General features: G+C 41.7%; 1 protein-coding gene across 3 annotated transcripts in view; it reads right to left on the bottom strand.

Annotated features, from left to right (window-relative positions):
* The window catches only part of SLC17A5 (solute carrier family 17 member 5), a 55,968-nt gene that overhangs the window by 12,571 nt on the left and 20,588 nt on the right, over window positions 1-22,809 (bottom strand). For all 3 annotated transcript variants that reach the window (XM_003121410.4, XM_005654403.3, XM_013985139.2), the window contains 3 exons: window positions 15,756-15,914; window positions 11,269-11,401; window positions 9,297-9,444 (listed from right to left, as the gene is read on the bottom strand). In XM_003121410.4, coding sequence (XP_003121458.2) covers window positions 9,297-9,444; window positions 11,269-11,401; window positions 15,756-15,914 — 440 coding nt within the window. The remainder of the gene's footprint in view (window positions 1-9,296; window positions 9,445-11,268; window positions 11,402-15,755; window positions 15,915-22,809) is intronic.

Here is a 22,809-nt window from a genome sequence, read left to right as displayed (position 1 = left end):
AGCTTACAGCAAGCACAGCACTGTTCATTACCTGAGGTATACAGTTACTCCATTCTCCTGCTTCTACAACTATTTGCTGGCATCATTTATATTATTAAACTGTTTAGCTTCATACCATATCTAGGTAAATATCTTTTTTTATTTATAGGACTCCCAAAATATCAGGGCTGGAGCAGGGTCTCTAAGACGTAGTTAACCACCCTGCTGATTCTGGAAGCCCAGTTCCAGGATCCTGCCTACAGATTGTCCAGTACCTGTTTCAGGGTGAGACCTGGGTACCTTCCCAGCCAGCAGAAGCTTACCCAGATGCAAGCAGGGACTGGGTTTCTTTCTTTCCTTTTCTTTTTTTTGCCTTTTGTTTTTTAGGGCCACAGCCGAGGCACACGGAAGTTCCCAGGCTAGGGGTCAAATCAGAGCTGCAGCTGGTGGCCTACACCACACCCACAGCAGCTCAGCAGCTCAGGATCTGAGCTGCATCTGCAACCTACACCACAACTCATGGCAACATCGGATCCTTAACTGACTGATCAAGGCCAGGGATCAAACCTGTGTCCTCATGGATGCTAGTCAGGTTCGTTAACCGCTGAGCCATGACGGGAACTCCCCACTTTTTAAGATATTTAAGTAAGTCTTTGAGGAGCACCTTGAGTGGTCCCTGGACCAAGGAGCTGGAAGACCTGGATTCAAGTCTGCCATTTGCTATGACTTTCCAAGTCATATGGCTCCCTTGTGCCTAGTTTCTTCATCTTGCAAACAAGTTCTCTGTGTTGGTATCTTCATCTGCTGTGTGCATGTTACCAATGGCCTCCTCGGCACCTGCTCCCATGAGGTTTAAGGGCACTGCCTCCTTCCTCTTGAACTTGAGAGGCATGTGCTGACTGCAATGAAGTCTCACAGTATTCCTGTGGCCATGAGGCTGCTTCAGGGGTGGGTATGTGACTCAGTCTGGTTCAATATGAAGTCTAGGACTTATTGCCATGTTGAAGAGAGGAGAAGACCCTTTCCTTTCTTGCTTGGGATAAATGAAGAAGCATGTAATCCCGTTGTTACTAGAAGTCATTTATGGTATCATGGAGGCAGAGTAGAGAATGGAGAAGAAACAGGTCTTGGGGGGCACCTGATGGATAGCTGGGTATCAACTCCTGCCCAAAGCTTCTGGGCTTTAGTAGATTATGCTTCTTAGCCAGCTTGAATTAGGATTCCTGTTCCTTCACCTAACAGCATCAAGAGATAACACGCCTAGTCTTCTTTTGTGCCCAAACTCTCAATTCCCGTATTTCTTCGACTCAAGCATAAGCTTGTTAAAATTGCAAACCTAGACCAATTCAACAGCACGTTTTTCAGGACTATGCTTGGGCTGCTAAAGATCGCCACTCAAAGAAATAACAACTCTATAAACCAGTGAGAGTACACTATTAATCTCAAATTTAGCTGATCCTCATCCATGATCCAAAGCTCTGCTAGGAGTTCTCAGTGACTATTTTTCTCAGGCGCTCTTTCCAGTTTTTACCATTCTCAAGTCCTTTACTCTGTATTTTAAAAACCTCAGTCTTGGAGTTCCTGGCGTGGCGCAGTGGTTAACGAATCCGACTAGAAACCCTGAGGTTGTGGGTTCGGTCCCTGCCCTTGCTCAGTGGGTTAACGATCCATCGTTGCCGTGAGCTGCATGCGGTGTAGGTTGCAGACGCGGCTCGGTTCCTGCGTTGCTGTGGCTCTGGCGTAGGCCGGTGGCCACAGCTCTGATTGGACCCCTAGCCTGGGAACCTCCATATGCCACGGGAGCAGCCCAAGAAATAGCAAAAAGACAAAAAAAAATAAAAAATAAAAAAATAAAAAAAATAAAAACCTCAGTCTTAGCAATGAACCTGACTCCCACGTCACAGAGAAAATCAAAGACTACCAGTTAAGATTTTTCAATCTGTTAATCTACTGCCACATAATAAATTACCTCAAAAGGTAGCTGCTTCAGATAACAAGTATTTAGCATCTCAGTTTCTGTGGGTCAGGAATGTGGAAGGTGCTTGGCTGGGTGATTCTGGCTCAACCTCAAGAGGTTTCAGTGAAGTTGCTGGCTGGGTCTGTGGTCATCGGAAGGCCTGTCCGGATCAGCTTCCAGGATTACTCGTGTGGCTGCTGGCTGGAGGCCTCAGTTCCGCCCCACTGGCCCTTGCATGTGCTCACCACGTGGCAGTGGGCATCCCCAGAATGGGTCATCTGAGAGAGAAAGAGCAAGGAGGATTCTGGGCTGCATTCTAGGGCCTGTCAGTGACCATCACTTCCCTCTACTCCTCAGAAACTAGTCACTAAGTCAGCCCACACACAAGAGGAGGGGAACTAGGCTCCACCTCCTTGAAGGGAGGAGTGTGGAAGAATTCTGGCTGTATTTTAAAACCACAGGCCTCAATTTCTCAGCTCACCTGAAAACTTTCTTCAACTGAAAAGTTCCTGCTTTCCTTCTCTTCTCCATTGAAAGCTCATCCTTCCTGTCTTTTACTACCCTGTTAGTTTTATTTCTTTACCATTTCATCTCTTGTTCTTCATTGGCCTTTTAATCTCAGCATATTAACACACCTGGGTCTCTTTAGTCTTAAAAAAATCCTTGGAGTTCCTGTCCTGGTGCACTGGGAACGAATCTGATGAGTATCCATGAGGATGTGGGCTCGATCCTTGGCTTTGCTCAAGTGGGTCGGGGATTTGGTGTTACTGTGAGCTGTGGTGTAGGTTGCAGATGCAGTTGGATCCTATGTTGCCATGGCTGTGGTGTAGGCTGGCAACTGTAGCTCCGATTTGACCCCTAGCCTGGGAACTTCCATATGCCCTGGTGTAGCCCTAAAAAAAAAATTCTTCATCAGTGTCCATCTTTGGCTTTTTTACTTCCCTCACAGTTAACAGCTTTGAAAGAGCTGTTTCTTGGCAGTGGTTCGCAAATCTTAATTCCTTGAGAACAACACAGAGGGGAACAGGATGGAGATTTCCTGGCTCTGTGACCAGTGATTCCGCATTGTTTTGAATAGACACTCTGGTGATTCTGCCGTGGAGACAATACTGGATCCTTAACCTGCTGTGCCACAGTGGGAACTTTGAAACCGCTGTTATGCTGTTTTCATTTCTTCATCCTCCCCCTCATACCTCAGGTCACTGCAGCCCAGCTTCTGCCTCCGAGCTCCATGGGAGCCCTGTCACCACGATCAATGACGAACTTCTCCACCTGGCTGTCTGACGCACAGAACACGTTCATTATTCCTTTACTTAACTTCCATGGGGCACCTGACACTGCCGATCAAGCTGTCCCTTTGGGGTACTAATCTCTCTCACTTTCCTTATCCTTCTCCTGTTGCTTCTTCTCAGTTATCTTTGTATCACGCTCTTCCTTCCCATGGATTCCCGAAGTTCTCACAGTTTACTGCATAGTTTTATCCAACTCCACAGCTTCATTCACGCTCCAATGTCAAATGCTCCTACATCTTTATCTCGAGTCCAGGTTGCATTCCTGAATTGAGGACTGGATGGTCTCCATCTACTTGACAACAGGCTACATCCTCAACTTTCCTTCCATCTTCCTGGTTGTTCCCTTTTGGTCTCCTTTTCTGGTTATTTCCCCTCTTGCTGGTTTCACTTGTTTTCCAAGATCCAGTCCTGGGACACTTACCTTGCAATTCTACCTTTCTCCCCAGGCAATCCTTGTCTTGAGAAACTTCGAAAGGTTGGATTACTACTAGAATTTTCATTTCTGGTCAATTTTATGAGTTCTAGATCCAAAGGTCAAACTACTTACATCTATTACTTTCTAGATGTTTTTCACAAATCACTAAAATTTAACATGTGAAATTTTTATCTCCCCCAAAGACTCTTCTTCCTTCAGACACCCCAGTTTCAGTAACTGGTACAACTATCCACCCAATTGCTCAGGCAAAAATACATGGAAATCATCATCCTTAATCACTTCCTTACTCTTCAGGTCTAATCTATTGTCAAGTCTCATCTACTGTATTTATAAAAATCGCAAGTGACTCTACTTCTTTACATCTCATATCCCTGTTCTTTTTTTTTTTTTTTTTTTTTTGTCTTTTTGCTATTTCTTGGGCCGCTCCTGCGGCATATGGAGGTTCCCAGGCTAGGGGTCGAATCAGAGCTGTAGCCACCGGCCTACACCAGAGCCACAGCAACGTGGGATCCGAGCCGCGTCTGCAACCTACACCACAGCTCACGGCAACGCCGGACCCTTAACCCACTGAGCAAGGGCAGGGACCGAACCCGCAACCTCATGGTTCCTAGTCGGATTCGTTAACCACTGCGCCACGACGGGAACTCCTCATATCCCTGTTCTAAGATGTCATTGCCTCTATCTGGGTCACTGCAACTGGCTTCCTCTACTTGAATTCTTATCCATACATGAGTGACCTTAATATACAGAGAATGTCATTCCTATCTGTTTAGGATACAATATAAAATACTAATCTGTTTTCTCCCCAGTGACTTTCTTCTCTGCTTCTCAGCCACAAATGACCTTCTCTCAGGTATAAATTACCTTCTCTCAGGTAAATGAAGTACATTCTTATGGACTGATTTGTTTTTTCCTGGATTTTGAGGGCCGCATTTGTGGCATATGGAAGTTCCTGGGCTAGGGAACAAATTGGAGCTGCAGCTGCTGGCCTACACCACAGCCACAGCCACACTAGATCCGAGCCTGTCACTTATGCTGCATGCTTGCAGCAATGAAAGATCTTTAACCCACTGAGTGAGGCCAGGGATTGAACCTGCATCCTCATGGGCACTAGTAGGGTTCTTAACCCGCTGAGCCACAACAGGAATCCTACGGAAGTTGTATGCTTCCGAAATCTGTATGTTGAAGCCCTAACCTACAGTGTGATTACTTGAGGAGGTGATAAAGGTCAGAGGTCATAGTGGGAGGGCTCTACTCTGACAGAGCCAGTACCCTCATGAGAAGAGGAGGAGACAGCACAGGCGAGCACACTGAGGAAGGCCACAGAGGCGCACAGCAACCAGCCAGTCCTCTGTAAAGCAGGAAGAGAGCCCTCACAAGAAACCAACTGCACTGGCACCTTGATCTTGGACTCTGAGCCTCTAGAGCTATGAGAAAAAATACGCTTCTGTGGTCTAAGGCACCCAGTCTATAGTATTTTGTTCTGGAAGCCCAAGAAGACTAAGACACACACCAATTTCCTTCTCCTCTCATGTAAATTCTTCTGTCAGGAATATTCCTTCCTTTTTGCCTAATTTCTTACTCAACTCTTCAGGCTCTAACTTAAATAGCACTTCCTCAGAGGCCTTCCCTTGCTCTCTCGACCTGCGTTATATCTCACTATTATGTCCTCCCACTTTCTCTTCAAAATTTGGTTTCTACTTGTGTGATTCTTCTGTGTCCGCTGTCACGGACTGAAAGATCCACAGGCAGGCTGTGCCCTCACGGCTGGCGCTTGGTAGGCATTTGATTAGTATTTGTCTAAAGGATGAATTATCCTAACATATGACAACTGTTCATTTAAAAATGTATTGTAGTTGGTTTACAGTGTTGTGTGAATCTCTGCTGTACAGTGCTCATTTTTAATTCTTTCTTTCTGAACTAGATTGATCTCCTTGCGAGCAGGAGTTGGGTTTTACATCCTTCAGTGCCAGGCTGAGGGCTATGCATGGTAGGGATTCTGTAAACATTGCTGTGTTCATGAGAGACTGGACCAAACAGGGCTGCGTGCTCAGACATGCAACGGAAGCCCTGAGGATCTTAAAGTGAGATGCTAGTTCAGTAAGTCTGGCGAGATGCTCGTGAATCTGAATTTCACACAGGCCCACATGTAATGCTGACACCACTGGTCCATGGACCACACTTTACATAGTGAGAGACAAGAATATTCTATTTATTTATTTATTTTTTGGTCTTTTTAGGGCCGCATCTATGGCATATGGAAGTTTCCAGGCTAGGGGTCGACTCAGAGCTACAGCTGGCGGCCTACACCACAGCCACAGCAACACGGGATCTGAGCCGTACCTGTGACCTACACCACAGCTTGTGCCAATGCTGGATCCTTAACCCACTGAGTGAGGCCAGAGTTGAACCTACATCCTCATGGATGCTAGTCAGGTTCGTTACTGCTGAGCCATGACGGGAACTCTGAGACAAGAATATTCTAAATCCTGGAGTTCCCATCATGACTCAGTGATAATGACCCTTACTGCCTGGGAACTTTCATATGTGACACGAGTGGCCCTAAAAAGCAAACAAACAAAAAAAAGAATATTCGAAATCCTTCCTAGTTCTAACTTTTGATGACTCTATAAACTACACACTGTTTATGGGAAATCCTCTCCAGATTCCTTTTCTAATCAGTAGCTAAAGGAACATATTTCAATCCCATAATTATTTGCTACATTGTGGCTCAGTGGAAATGAATCTTACTAGTGTTCATGAGAATGCGGGTTCAATCCCTGGCCTTGTTCAGTGAGTTAAGGATCCAGTGTTGCCATGAGCTGTGGTATAGGTCACAGATGCAGCTCAGATCTCAAGTTGCTGTGGCTGTGGTGTAGGCTGGCAGCTGCAGCTCTAATTTGACCCCTAGCCTGGGAACCTCCATATGTCACAGGTACAGCCCTAAAAAGCAAAAAAAAAAAAAAGTAAAAATTAAAAAAAATTATTTGCTATTCCTTAAATCCTCTCCTGGGTAATGGGGCTTAGTCTCCACTTTGTAAATTTCTTCTCTTTCTTCATTATGTTAAACTCCTTCAGCTCTTAATGTACCAATACATATACTTGACAGATATTTTCTAGCTTGTAAAGTTTACGAATTCTTTCCTTATTTCTTCTTTCTCATAAGGAAGAGTGTTAAAGAAAAGTGTTGATTGACAAACAATAAAACCAGTACAGGAAAAGTTTTTTAGAAAGAATTTTGGCATGGTACTGAATATAAAAGTCTATTTTCATTCTTCCTCCATGCAGCTGACTGACTGGCACTGACTGTTGGTCCAGCACAGGACCAGAGGCTGGAGCTGCTGGGGTTAAAAGGACAGACTTTGGCCCTGAACTCTCAGAGCTCACAGCCCCAGAGCTTTTGCTTAGGTTACCTGTTGCTTCAAATGGTTTCTTGGCCCAGTGCCTGAGTGTTCCCCACTGTTATGAGTCTATAGCACTGAAGTGCCCACTTTCTTAGTACGATCTTACATATCAACCACTCAACCAGTACGGACTGGGGCTGCCTGTCCTAGTGCAGAAGCTATGGTATGGATATACAAAAGGCCTCAGTCTGAGGGAGTGTACAAACTGGGGACATAAGAAAGAGAAGAGTTACACTTAGAAATAATTGCAATAAATTAAGGTCTAATGTTCAGCATAAAATGAGAAAATGAGAAAATGAGAAAAGAAAAAGAGAAAAGCACAAAGTCTGGAAATGTTGGTCAAGAAGTGGGATATGACCTGGGAAGGATTCGGATGGATGGAGAGGGAAGGCACTGGCCCAGGGGCCGAGAATGAGCCCCGGAAGAAGGCAACATTGAGCCATGGACAGGACTGGGCCCGCACTGGGCACACAAGGACCCCAATCCTGTGACCCTCCGATTTTTAGGCTCCCATACAAAACAAGAGACTGCTTAGAATGATTTAAAGGGCCACTCTGGTTCTAGGATCATCCATTTATTGGAGCTTATCTAGATATATCTATTGGAGCGATGGGACACTGAGGATTAACAGGAATCTGAAGATTCTGTGGTAGTCAAGGTGAGAAGAATTTGGGGCAGGAGACTTTTCTCCAGAAATAAATTCGTGTTCATTATTTTAAAAAATTAAGTGCACCAAATCCTCTGGGTTAATATATTTACATAGTCCCCTCCTCTACCTTGTCAGCTGGCACAAAAGAATTCTAGAAGTATGAGGCCCAGAGAATATTTCCAGAGAAATTAGCTGTAGGAAGAATCCTGGGTTTAAAAGTAAGAATTTAGGGGGAAGCTTTCGCTCTTATCATTTAATAGCTATGTGGTATAAGACAAGTTACTTGACTTCTCTGAATCTGAGTTTTCTCAGTCATAAAATAGGTTAAGAATACCCATCTCATAGGAATGCTTTAAGGATCAATAAGATTACATTTGGGAAGGTGATTTGTAAGCTATCAAGTGCTAAACAAATAGATTTGCACAAAGTAAAGTTCATAATTGGACAAATAACTTGGTCTGGTCTTGGAGATCCATCCATCCAACTAAATACCAGCTCTGTGCCAAGCCCCACAGTGAGCCCCGAGGAGGTAAGAAAGAGCCCATGCCCTCATGGAGTTCCTGTCCTAGATGGGTGTCGTGCGTAATGTTTTTATGGGGACATGGGGACAGAGGTGATGACAGTTAAAAGTTTAAATTTAAAAACAACTTCATGAAGTTCCCATCATGGGTCAGTGGTTAACGAACCTGACTAGTATCCATGAGGATGCAGGTTTGATCCCTGGCCTTACTCAGTGTGTTAAGGATCCTTTGTTGCCGTGAGCTGTAGTGTAGGTCGAATACATGACATAGTTGGTGTGGCATAGGCTGGCAGCCACAGCTCTGATTCTACTCCTAGCCTGGGAACCTACATATGCTGCGGGTGCAGCCCTAAAAAGACAAAAATAAAATAAAATAAATTAAAAAATAAAAAAATAAAAACAACTTCAAGCTTTAATTATTGTGTAAACTGAAATCTTGTTTAAGAATTTAAAGACAGACAGTCAAATACATAGAGACAGAAGATGAAAGGGTGATTGCCAGGGGACTGGGGTGGAGTGAGGTGGATGGGGAGTTAATGTTTAATGGGTCCAGAGTTTAGGTGTGGGCAGACAAAAGTTCTGGAATGAATTATGGTGATGGCTGCATGATAATGTGAATGAATACACTTAATGCCATAGAACTGTACACTTAAAAATGGTTAAAATGGTAAGTCTTGGTATATATTTTTTACTATGATTAAAGAAAATAAAGTGAGAGACAATCTTTTTTTTTTCTAAATGTGTATATATATATATATATATATATATATATATATATATATATACACATTCTTTTAAAATATTCTTTTCCATAATATTCTATCCCAGGATATAGTTCTGTGTGCTATAAAGTAGGACCTCATTGCTTATCCATTCTAAATGTCATAGTTTGCATCTACCAACCTCAGACTTCCAGTCCATCCCACTCCCTCCCCCTCTACAACCTCAGTCTGTTCTCTCTCTCTCTGTGAGTCTGTTTCTGTTCTGTAGACAGGTTCATTTATGCCGTATTTTAGATTCCACATGTAAGTCAGAACCAATCTTTATATAAGTACTCACGAAGGAGCAATGTCCAGATGGCTGATGCTAAATCCAGAAGAGCAAAAGCCTCCTAGGGTTGTTGAGATGGTTAGGAATGCAACAGCCAGGGAATAGTCACAGCCTATAAAGCCAGCAGCTACCAGGAATACCGCAGGTCCAAACATTCCTGGAGTTAAAAAGTTATAGAAAGAAAACAAAGGAAGCCCCAGTATCAACATTTGCTTGCTCTACCTTAATACAGTATAAATCTGAGATTTGATGTTACTGCCACCTACTGTAGAGATATTGTACTGCCTAGAAGACTCAATTTCAATTACATAGTATCATAGCATCATGAAAAAGATTAATGCAACTATTACAAAAGTTGAAAAATACCTCATTATGCAATATTATTAAATCTGTATGTGTTCAGGACTCAGTTACAATGTTTAAGAAAAGAGCAAGAGGAGTTCCTGTTGTGGCTCGGTGGTAACGAATGAGATGAGAATCCAAGAGGACCTGGGTTCGATCCCTGGCCCTGCTCAGTGGGTTAAGGATCCAGAGTTGCTGTGAGCTATGGTGTAGGTCACAGATTCAACTCAGATCTGGTGCTGCTGTGGCTGTGATATATGGTGGAGGATGCAGCTCCGATTCCACCCCTAGCCTGGGAAATTTCATATGCTGTGGGTGTGGCCCTAAAAAAAAAAAAAAAAAAAGAGCAAGATATGGTTTAGAGAGGAGCAATAGTTGAATAGTTGATAAACTAAATAATGAACTTTGTTGGATAAAGTTAGAAAAACATTCCACCTAGGTTTTGACAACTGAAAACAACATGCACAGTTTATTACAGGCAGTTAAGCATAACATACAAATAATATAGGAAGAGACTTAATGGGTGAGATGCTGGTTTTTCTGTGCCATCCAACAGCTCTCTGAGATGATGGAACTGCTATATTTGCACATACAGCAACTGAGGAACTTATTCTTAAATTTCAATTCCATTTAATGCCACATATGACTAGTGGCTACAGTACTGGATAGAGGAGGCCCACAGAAAGCCAAAAAAGAGAAAACTGAATTAAATCTAAATGAATTTATTTCACTTGTAGATGTGGAAAAATCTCTTTTTAAGAGTTGAGGTCAATAGGCAGTGGGACAGGACAGTGCATTCTAGTCGTAGGTGCTCAGAAAGTGCTTTCGTAATTATACTTCAGAGGGTCCTTTTACAATGTAATTACCTTCAGTGACCTCCAGGGTCCCTAAGTACTTGTATAATTATCCTAGATAGTCCAAAAACTTTTCTTTTCTTTCTTTCTTTTTTTTTAAGGGCCACATCTGCAGCACATGGAAGTTCCCAGGCTAGGGGTCCAGTCAGAGCTATAGCTGCCGGCCCACACCACAGCCACAGCAACGTGGGATCCGAGCCACATGTGCATGCTATACCACAGCTCATGGCAATGCCGGATCCTTAACTCACTGAGCGAGGCCAGAGATCGAACCTGCAATCTCATAGACCCTATCTGGGTTTGTTAACCACTTAGCCACAATGGGAACTCCTGACAAGTTACTTTTCTGAAACCAGAGTCTGCAGCACATGATTATTTAAGGTTCCTCTGAATTCTTTGATTTATAGCTAGCTACTCCTTTGACATAATAATATTGGCATATATTTTCAATTGAAATTTAAAATAGAAAAGGGAGGGAGGCTTAAAAAATCTTATTTTCATTGCAAACTTAGAGCTGAAAACAAAGAGTTATAAAATTCTGGAGGAGATATTCAGCAAAGTGAGCCATTTTTTATAGTTATAAGAGTATGGTAGAGATAACAGGATATTATAAATCTTAATCCTCAAAATGCATCATTCAAAAAGTACCATTTTGTACAGACATGAACTACATGCATTAAAAGATATTGATTTACCATGTAAACAAATGACTAATATCAATTTCATTTTGCCTTGCATTGTAAACACATTAAACAAGTGTAAACCAAAACCAGATTTTTACCTACCAATAAGGCTAAAAACTCTTCGGACACACAGAGTTGAAAAATTCCATTTTGCTCTTAAATTGTCAGCAGCTTGACCAGACAGAATCATACATACCCAGCAGCCGAAATAAGGGACTGCAGATAAAAACCCATTCTGGAAGGAATAAGAAGATCCAGGATTAATTACAGAGGGAGGAGAACCAACATGCACACACATACACCTTTTTTTTTTTTTGCTTTCTAGGGCCAAGCCTGAGGCATATGGAAGTTTCCAGGCTAGCTGTTGAACAGGAGCTACAGCTGCTGGCCTACACCACAGCCAACACAGGATCTGAGCCACGTCTGTGACCTACACCACAGCTCAGGGCAACGCCAGATCCTTAACCCCCTGAATGAGACCAGGGATTGAATCCCCATTCTCATGGATACTAGTTTCCTTTGTGCCACAATGGGAACTCCCACACACACCCTATTTGAAAGCAAAGGAAATACAGAGCAATATTCTCTAAACTTTATATAACTATAGGGAGTAAGTTTGGTTTTTAGAAGGATCATGAGATTCAGTTCTGTGCAGTCTGCAGAGCCTGCCTCAGAGGGAAGCAGAGCTCCCCAGAGTCTCAGGAAAATCCTCAATGTTATTTTGGGACCTAGGCTATAATGAGAGATGTCCTCCTCTTAGCCTATGGATTATACCCACACATCACTTTTCACATATTTATTTATTCTAAAAATATTTTTTATTATAAAATAAAATTCAGATACAGAAAAGCACATGCATCAAATGCACAGCTTAGTGACTTCTAAAAGGAACACCATCTGGGTCAGTGCTGGGGCAGTGACACAGGCTCTGAAGAGAGGACAAAGGCAGCGACACACACAGCTCTATTTTTCCCTCTTCTTTCCCTTTATGTCACCACCTGAGCAAAATGAATACGTCACAAGATATGAAACAGGATTTATTATGGAAGTGTGTTATTTGCTTTGTAGGTAATAATTTGACAGTCAGCTTTTTAGGAAATCACCAGTTTCATAATGGAGAAAACATAATCAGGTTAGCACAAACCTGACGTGCCAAGACTAAATGGCCCAGTTCTGGGAGTTCAGTTGTGGCTCAGTGGTAATGAACCTGACTAGTCTCCATGAGGACATGGGTTCGATCCCTGGCCTCACTCAGTGGCTTAAGGATCTGGCATTGCGGTGAGCTGTGGTGTAGGGTGCAGACGTGGCTTGGATCCTGCATTGCTCTGGCTGTGGTATAGGCCAGCAGCCGTAGCTCCTATTTGACCTCTAACCTGGGAATCTCCATATGCTGTGGGTGCGGCTCTAAAAAGACAAAAGAAAAAAAAGGCCCAGTTCTGACAGAAACAAAAGTTTTTATAGTCTGAGAAAGATGGGTACACCTGTTAGGGTTTTATAAACACAAAAGGTAGAAAGATATTTTACCACTGATATTTAAATTTGGTAATAATTCTATATAAGCATCATCAATGGTACAGACCAGCAACATTTTTAATACATATACTTTTTCTTCTAAGGCCACACTCAAGGCATATGGAAGTTCCCAGGCTAGAGGTCGAATTGGAGCTGCAGCTGCTGGCCTACACCACAGCCACAGCAATGAGGGATCCTTAACCCACTGAGTGAGGCCAGGGATCAAACCCACATCCTCGTGGATCCTAGTCAGGTTTGTTACCACTGAGCTAGAATGGGCACTCCCAAAAGATTCTAGTTTTAAAGTCATTATAGAACTAAAAAAAGAAAGTAATGAAAAGTAATTGAAGCCAATTAAGTACATATCACTAATTACCAGTCAGCTATTGATAGTTCATTCTTTCTCTAGTACTTCTGGGAAAATTTCAAATAGAAGCATCAGTGGAGTGATATTTGTGTTTGCATTCAAGGCTTCAATACAGAAGCGCCTGCATTAAGGCTCTGTTAACAAAGAGCTTAGAGAAAACAGGCTTGCTCACAAGTCCATACCATCCTATTGCTAAAGCCTCAGTGCAGTTTAACATCTGTCAACGCCGTTGACAGAGGTAGTTCAGTGAAATTGATCTTGTTTTCCAAAAGTAGCCAGAGGAGTTCTTCACAGCTAGTTGCTTGGGTGAAGTTTAAGGTTTGGGCCATGTGACCAATGTTTCTGGCTTGCTTTGGAAGCATGGTGCCCAAAGGTGCCCGTCATTTAACCGTTGTTGACAGAGCTAAGTCCATGTAATCTGTGCAGCTGTGCATCAGCTCTGCTGTCTACATCCTCATCCAGGCCGCTCTTCACCTCCAGTGCTTCCACTTCATGACTGTGGAATATACCACAGTTTGTTTATCTATTCATTATCTGATACACATTTGGGTTGTTTCCACCTTTCAGTTATTATGAGTCATGATGTTTTGAACTTCCATATACTTGTTTTTGATGTTTTTATGTGGACATGTGTTCACTTCCCTTGGGTATAAACTCAGGAATATTATTACTGGTAATAATAACTTTTTTTTTTTTTTTTAGGGCCACACCCACAGCATATAAAGGTTCCCAGGCTAGGGGCTGAATTGGAGCTATAGTCGCTGGCCTACACCACAGCCATAGCAACTCGGGACCCAAGCTGCATCTGGGACTTACACCACAGCTCAGGGCAACACTGGATCCTTAACCTGCTGAGCAAGGCCAGGGATCGAACCTGCAACCTCATGGTTACTAGTTGGCTTCGTTTCTGCTATGCCACAATGGGAACTCCATGGTCATTATAATGTTATGGTTAACTTTTTGAGGAATTTCCAATTTGTTTTCCACATTGGCTACAAATTTTTACATTCCCACTAGCAGATGTATAAGGGTTCCATTTCTTTCTTTCTTTCTTTTTTTTTTTCTCTTTTTTTGTCTTTTTGCCATTTCTAGGGCCGCTCGCGCGGCATATGGAGGTTCCCAGGCCAGGGGTCTAATCAGAGCTGTAGCTGCTGGCCTACACCAGAGCCACAGCAATGCGGGATCCGAGCCTTGTCTGCAACCCACACCACAGCTCATGGCAATGCTGGATCCTTAACCCACTGAGCAAGGCCAGGGATCGAACCAGCAACCTCATGGTTCATAGTTGGATTCGTTAACCACTGAAGCACGACGGGAACCCCAAGGGTTCTGTTTCTATCATATCCTTACCAACACTTGTTGGTTTCTGATTTTTTTGCCTCTTCTTTTTTTTGGGGGTGGAGGGGCACACCCAAGGCCTATGGAATTTCCCATTGCAGCTACCAGCCTATGTCACAGCCACAGCAACACCAGGTCCTTAAGTCACTGAGCGAGGCCAGGGATCAAACCCCTTCATGGATCCTAGTCGGGATTATTACTGCTGATCCACAACAGGAACTCCAGTTTCTGGTTTTCTGATTCTAATAGGAGTGAAATGGTATCTCCTTACGGTTTAAAAAATTTTTTTGGCCACACCAGTGGCTTGTGGAAATTCCTAGGCCAGTGACTGAACCTGTGCCACAGAAATGACAACATCAGAACCTTAACTGCTAGGCCACCAGGGAACTCCTCATTATGGTTTTGATTTGCATTTCCTTAATGTTGAGCTTCTTTACATGGGTTAATTGATCATTTGTATACCTTCCCTGGATTACTGTCTATTCAAATCCTTTGCCTATTGAAACAATTTATTGGGTTATTTATATTTGTATTATTGAGTTATATAAATTTGTTATATATTCTGAATACGAGACCCTTATCAGGGTTTAATTTTTTTTTCCCTTTATGTAGGGCTGTGCCCACAGCATATGCAAGTTCCCAGGCCAGGGGTCGTATCGGAGCTACAGTTGACAGCCTATACCATAGCCACGGCAATTGAGGATCTAAGCCATGTCTGCAACCTACACTGTAGCTCACAGCAATGCCGGATCCTTAACCCAATGAGTGAGGTCAGGGATCGAACCCTCATCCTTATGGATACTAGTTAGGCTCGTTACTCTTGAGCCACAATGGGAACTTCCTCTTTAGGCTTTTCTTTAATGTCTGGAAAGATCAAAATCCGTCAACACAGAGAAAACAGAACTGCCTCGATTTGAGGAGTTAGAAAGAGAACTGGCAGTTTCAGGAAGGCCCGTCTCGCACAGCTGCATGGCTCTAGATCTGCCAGGGCCTGAATGACACTGCAGATTCACCTCTATACAAGAGCCCTGTGCCTTTCAGCACCCCTCTTGGCTCCCAGCAGCATCCAGCTACCACCCATTTAGAAGGGAATATGATCCCATCTGCATTTATCATCTGAGATCTAAGACCTAGTAAGACTAGCAAGACCTTTATGGTTAAAGGGGGGCTGGTATAAAGGGGATACCAGCCCAAATACCTTGAATCGAGAGTTAACACACACCAAGGAAAGGGACAAGTGAGGTCAAAAGAGCAATCTCTACAATTTAGTGTATCAGAGGAAAATGGAAGGTGTAAAATAACTGAGTTTCCTATGGATAAAAGCAAATTCTGTATACTCTCTATAAGAAGAAGATGTTTATTTTTTCCTTACCTCTTGAATATTGAACCTTAGGACCTCCTTCATATAAGTAGGCAATAAAGTCAATAAGGTATAAAAAGTCCAATTGTAAGAAAAATGTGCAACTACAATAGCCCAAAGTGGCAGTGATTTTAGCATGGGTATCCATGGCACTGACTTCTGTGAAGAGAGCTAAAAAACAAAACAAAAACAGACATAATTAGGACAAACTACAGCTATCTTTATGCTGTGTTTAGAGCAGTACCTCATCAGCTAAAATTCCGTCTGGAACATATTATCACCCTTGATTAGTATATCTCAGATTAAATAGCCATCAAGAGTTCATGATTCAGATAAGAAGAAAAAATAGAAATGTAATCTTAGAGCTATAATGTTAGGACACCAAATACTTGTTATGAATGTCAAAAGTCACCTGCAGTATTAATTTCTCCACCTAAAAAATAGAGAACAGTCTAATAATCAAATCAGAGACTGACATAAGGGTGAAGAACAGAGACTGGAAGTCCTCTAAAAATTCATATCTTGGGGTTCCTGTGGTGGTTCAGTGGTAACAAACTTGACTAGTATCCATGGGAATGCAGGTTCGATTCCTGACCTTGCTCAGTGGGTTAAGAATCTAGCATTGCCATGAGCTGTGGTGTAGGTCACAGACACGGCTCAGATCTGGCATTGCTGTGGCTGTGGTGTAGGCTGGCAGCTGCAGCTCCGATTCAACCCCTAGCCTAGAAACTTCCATATGCCAAGGGTGCGACACTAAAAAAAAAAAAAAAAAATTCATATCTCATTGTCCAATGATTTGTAAGAACTATGTAAGATATGGTGTCTTATGAGCCATCTGGAGGGCTGCTCTTCAAAGCAGGTGTCAGCAGTGCAGGGTGTGCAAGGTAACTGCTGTGGTTGTGCAAAGATGCAACAGACCTTCGATCTATAATCACTTTTATTCTAAAAAAGGAGATTAGGATCTATTGATATTTAACAATAAATTGGCCTGGAATATGCCAGACAATCACAGATTGTTTGATCTCCCAACCCAGGGGGTTAATGGCACCTCATGGGTTGGGTGGTCCTCAGGGCAGAATGACAGCAGAGTACAGTTTATATCTGCCTTTTTAAAATGGATTTATGGGTTCTATTAGCCAGTTTTTTTTTTTTCTTTTTAAGGCTGCACCTGAGACACATGGAAGTTCCCAGGTGGGAGGTGGAATGGGAGCCTAGCCTTCAGCCTATGCCATGACCACAGCAATGTCAGATCCAAGCCATATCTGTGACCTACGCCACAGCTTGAGGCCGCACTGGACCCTTGATCCATTGATGGAGGCCAAGGATCAAACCTGCATCCTCATGGTTACTGGTCAGGTTCTTAATCCAGGGAGCCACAAAGAAAGAAAACTCCTATTAGCCAGCTTTAATGAAAACAAATCTACAAAACTGACAATGCTGTCAAAAGATTCTTAAAAAGAAAGTAAAGAGAATTCTCATAAGGTAAGCACGAGTAAACACTAAGAAAGTAGTGTTTCTCCATCATATATCCTTGCCTCATTCAACAAATATCTGAGTATCTTCTATGTGCAACTTCACACACCAAAAAAATCTTCCTTTCAAATGTAAGTAACAGCAAATTGGTTTAGAAAAAGTTCCATGCAATACATGCTTTTAAGTTAGTGCAACTAAATATTCAAACAAAAGCTTCTATTTGCTTCACAATGTTGTAAAATTGGATAGTCTTTCTAAAGGTATAAAAGAGAAACAAAAAAGTTATAAAATATGCTGTCCTTAAGAATTAAGAAAAGAAAAGGAAAAAACCAATATCAGACTCTATGAGGGAAAGAAAACTTCAGTGGGTGAAGTGGTAATGCCTGGACAATTTATTTAAAAGAGACCTTCATATACCATATTCTTGGATTGGAAGAAATGATACTATTAAAATGACTACATTACCCAAGGCAATCTACAGATTCAAAGCAATCCCTATCAATATACCCATGGCATTTTTCAGAGAAGTACTGCAAATAATTTTAAAATTTGTATGGAAACACAAAAGACCCAAAATAGCCAAAGCAATCCTAAGAAAGAAAAATGAAGCTGGAGGAATCAGGCTCCCTGGCTTCACTTTGTAGTGTAGTCATCAAAACAGTATGGTACTAGCACAAAAACCAGAAATATATATATCAATGAGACAGAATAGACAGCCCAGAAATAAACTCATGCATTTATGGCCAATTAATCTATGAAAAAGGAGGCAAGGATATATGATGGAGAAAAGACAGTCTCTTCAATAAGCAGTGCTGGGAAAACTGGACAGAATGAAATTAGAACACCCTCTAACATCATATATAAAAATAAACTCAAAATGCGTTAAACACTTAAATATAATACTGGACAGCGTAAAACTATTAGAGGAAAACATAATCAGAAAACTCTTTGACATAAATCATAGCTATATAGATATATTTATATTTTTGTCCTTTGTCTTTTTAGGGCCACACCCACAGCAGATGGAGGTTCCCAGGCTAGGGGTTGAATTGGAAGTACAGCCGCTGGCCTACGCCAGAGCCACAGCAATGCCAGATCCGAGCAGCGTCTGTGACCTACACCACAGCTCACGGCAATGCCAGACCCTTAACCCACTGAGCGAGGCCAGGTATCAAACCTGCAACCCCCTGGTTCCTAGTTGGATTCGTTTCCACTGCACCATGACAGGAACTCCTTTTTTTTTTTTTTTTTTTTTGTCTAGCAATGTTTTTTATAATCTTACCCCCAAAGAAAAATAAATAAAAGCAAAATTAAACAAATGGGATCTAATTAAACTGTACAGCAAAAGAAACCACCAACAAAACGAACAGACAACCTACTGAACTGGAGAAGATATTTGCAAATGATGTGATTGATAAGGGGTTAATATCCAACATACATAAACAGCTTATACAACTCAACATAAAAAAAAAAAAGAAGCCCTTGGAGTTCCCGACGTGGCTGAGTGGTTATTAACGAATCTGACTGGGAACCAGGGAATTGTGGGTTTGATACCTGGCCTCGCTCAGTGGGTTAAGGGTCCAGTGTTTCTGTGAGCTGTGGTGCAGGTCGCAGATGCGGCTTGGATCCCGAGTTGCTGTGGCTCTCTGGCATAGGCAGGCAGCTATGGCTCCGATAGACCCCTAGCCTGGGAACCTCCATATTCCTCAGGAGCAGCCCTAGAAAAGGCAAAAAGACCAAAAAAAAAAAAAAAAAAAAAAGCCCAAACCCAAACAACTCATTTAAAAAAACATGCAGAAGAAACGAATAGGCATTTTTTTTCCAAAGACGAGGTGCAGATGGCAAATAGGCACATGAAAGGATGCTCAACATCAGAAATCATCAGGGAAATGCAAATCAAAACCACAATGAGATATGACTTCACACCTGTCAGAATGGCTGCCATCAAAAAGAACATAAATAACAAGTATTGGTGAGGATGTGGAAAAAATGGAACCCTCATGCACTACTGGTAAGAATGTAAACTGGTGCAGCCACCACAGTGGAAAACACATGAAAGCTTCTCAAAAAACTAAAAATAGAACTAACATATGACGCAGCAATTCTACTCCTGGGTATATATCTGAAAAAATAAAAATAAAAACACTATTTGGAAAAGATACATGTATCCCAATGTTCATAGCAGCATTATTTATAATTGCCAAGATATGGAAGCAACCTAAGTGTCCATCAACAGATTAATGGATAAAGAAGATATCACACACAAACATATACACACAATGGAGTACTACTCAGCCATTAAAAATAATGAAATTTTGTCATTTGCAGCAACATGGATGGACTTGGAGGGCATTATCCTGAGTGAAATCAGTCAGATAGAAAAAGGCAAATATTGCATGATATCACTTGTGCAATGTAAAACATACAACAAAGTAGTAAAGATAACAGAAAAGCAGCAGACTCACAGATATAGAGAACAAATGAGTGGTTACCAGTGGGGAATGGGAAGGGGGGAGGGGGAACACCAGTGTAGGAGATTAAGAGGTACAGATTATTAAGTATAAAATAAGCTAGAAGGATATATTGCACAAGACGGGGAATACAGCCAACATTTTATAATATTATACTGGAGTATAACCTTTAAAAATTGTGAGTCATTATATTGTACACCTGTAACTCCCACTGGCCATGAACATGGCCTCTCTGGAAGCATGCTGGGAGGGGAAAAACAGGCCACCCCTCAGTCACGCCTGAGCAGACAAAACCAAGAATGTATGAACCACGCAAAGGAGCAAACCATTCTCTCTCAGCTAATTCGAATGACTGCTGTTTCTTTGCCAATTATAGCCCAGCCTATCTTCGAAATAAAAATTAAGATACTCAGCCACAGAATTGTTACTGCTTTCTCACAGTACCAATTCCAGGGCAAAACACTGCCCCCCCCCTTTTTTTTTACTTTTTTTTTTTTAATTAAAGTTGCTTTACAGTGTTCTGTCAATTTCTGCTGTACAGCAAAGTGACCCAGCCATACATATCCATATACATTATTTGTTTTCACATTATCATCCATCAAAAACTTTGGTTTTTTAAACCCTCCCCAAAGTCAACTAACACAAGTCTAAATAAACTATAACAAGCTGCTCTCAACTCTCTCTCTGAGATGCCCTTTGATTTCTCAGGATGTGCTTTTCCTTCACTGCAACAAAGCCAGGAATCCAACTCTGTTCCACTGCCAGTATGTTCTTGATGTCCCTGGCCACAGAGCTCTTCCTATGAATCCTCAGGCTGGCTGAGGACCCTGCCTTTTCTGTACCAAAGATGCACTGTGTAACTCAGAGCACTCATCAGTAGCCTGTATTAATTACACTGAGATCTTGTTCACCCATGTTTGTCTTCCTCTGGAGATAACAGGTCCCACAGGAACCATGTCTTGTTCATTCCTTTTCTCTGATTAATTTTTAAACCCTCAGTACCTGACAGAGAACCTAACATACAGTAAGCTCTCAAAAAATGCTTAAGGAATGATTAGGTATAGTAGATGCTACACATTTCTTGGATCCAAGATTTAAAAGCAGAGCTTCGTGTAACACAGTATTTTATGACATTTTCAGCTACAAAGTCATCTGGTTTAAGAATGTAGTTTGGGGTTCTATGAAACCTAATGCCCCTAGTTCCTCTTGTTTCTGAATATTCCATTCTCTTTTTCTCTTTCTTTTCTTTTCTTTCCTTCCTTCCTTCCTTCCTTCCTTCCTCCCCCCCCCCCTCTCTTTGCCACAGCATGTAGCAGCTTGATGTGGAATCTCAGCTCCCAGACCAGGGTTTGAACCCAGGCCACAGTGGTGAAAGCACCAAGTCCTAACCACTAGACCACTAGGGAACTTCTTGAATATTCCATTTTCTGAAGCATATAGAAAAACAGATTAACTTTAGGTTTGGACAATGGACAAATTTAGGAAGATATTAATCTATCTTTTAGAAAACTGTAAATAAACTGAAAGGTCTCATAAGTCCATGAAAATAATGATAAAAATGAAGTTTTGGAGGAAGCAAGCGTTTCCTTCCTTCCTTTGTCTTTTTAGGGCCGTACCTGAGGCAGATGGAAATTCCCAGGCTAGGAGTTGAATTGGAGCTGTAGTTGTCGGCCTACACCACAGCCACAGCAACGCCAGATCCGAGCTGCATCTGCAACCTATGCCACAGCTTGGGACAACACCAGATCCTAAACCCACTGAGTGAGGCCAGGAATCAAACCACATCCTCATGGATACTAGTCAGATTCTTAACCCACCTAGCCACAATGGGAACTCCTAAGTTTTTTTTTAATTGAAGTATATAGTTGACTCATAATATTATATTAATTTCAGGTGTACAAAACAGTAACCCAATATTTTTATAGTTATGCTGCATACAAAATTATTATAAAATATCAACTATGGAGTTCTTGCTGTGGTGCAATGGGACTGGTGGTGTCTCTGGAGTGCTGGGACACAATTTCAATGCCTGGCCCAGGACAATGGGTTAAGGATTTGGCGTTGGCACAGCTGTGGCTTGGATCTGATGCCCAGTGCAAGAACTCCATATGCCACAGGATGGCCAAAAAAAAAATATATCTATATCTATCTATCTATATATATACACACACACGCACACATAAACACACACACATAGACTATATTCCTGTAGTGTACATTTCATCGTTATAATTAATTTACTTTACACATAGTAGTTTGTACCTTTTAATCTCCTTCACCTATTGTGCCCCTCTCCCCATATTTCTCCCTCTGGTAACCGCTGGTTTGTTCTCTGTACCTATGAGTTGGTTTCTATGTGTAATTTGTTCATTTATTTTTTATATTCCACATATAAGTGAAAACACACAGTATTTGTCTTTTTCAATTTGACTTATTTCACTAAGCATAATACCCTCCAAGTTGTTGCAAACGACAAGATTTGTTTCTTTTTTATGGCTGAGTAACATTTCATTATATATACAAGACATATTCGATTTTATGTGGCAAGATCCATTAAAATACACTAAATCTTTCTATATCTGTTACTCAGGGGGAAAAAGTGGGTGGTTCATTTGATTAACATTGCAGAGACACTGAGATCTCAAAGTAACTTTATTACACTGGTGATATCTTCTAAGTCTTTACCAAACTTTGGCAAGGACCAAAGGATGTGATATTTCTTAAAGTTCAGCAACTTATAAACATATTCGTAGCAAAATTTAAAAATGTAAAAAGAAATGTGAATGAGTAAACGTTGAATTTGCTGCCTGGTTGACCATATATAAAAATTAAAACTATCAATCATATTAACTTAATGGGCAAGAAAAGTTTTATGGGAAATATTTTATGTTCTTTAATAAAGTGATATGAAGGCATCAATAATGCTAAAGACTTAATGCTAAAGATTTAATTTTATTTTATTATTTTTTGCTTTTTAGGGCTGCACCTGTGGCATATGGAGGTTCCCAGGCTAGGAGTCTAAACCGAGCTACAGCTGCCAGCCTACACCACAGCCGCAGCCATGCCAGATCTGAGCCAAGACTGCAACCTACACCACAGCTCATGGCAGCGCCGCCTTAACC

The sequence above is a fragment of the Sus scrofa genome, chromosome 1 (genome assembly GCF_000003025.6).
Source record: "Sus scrofa isolate TJ Tabasco breed Duroc chromosome 1, Sscrofa11.1, whole genome shotgun sequence".
NCBI classification, from domain to species: domain Eukaryota; kingdom Metazoa; phylum Chordata; class Mammalia; order Artiodactyla; family Suidae; genus Sus; species Sus scrofa.
The sequence above is the reverse complement of the archived record's forward strand: the minus strand, read 5'-3'. Positions and strand labels throughout refer to the sequence as shown.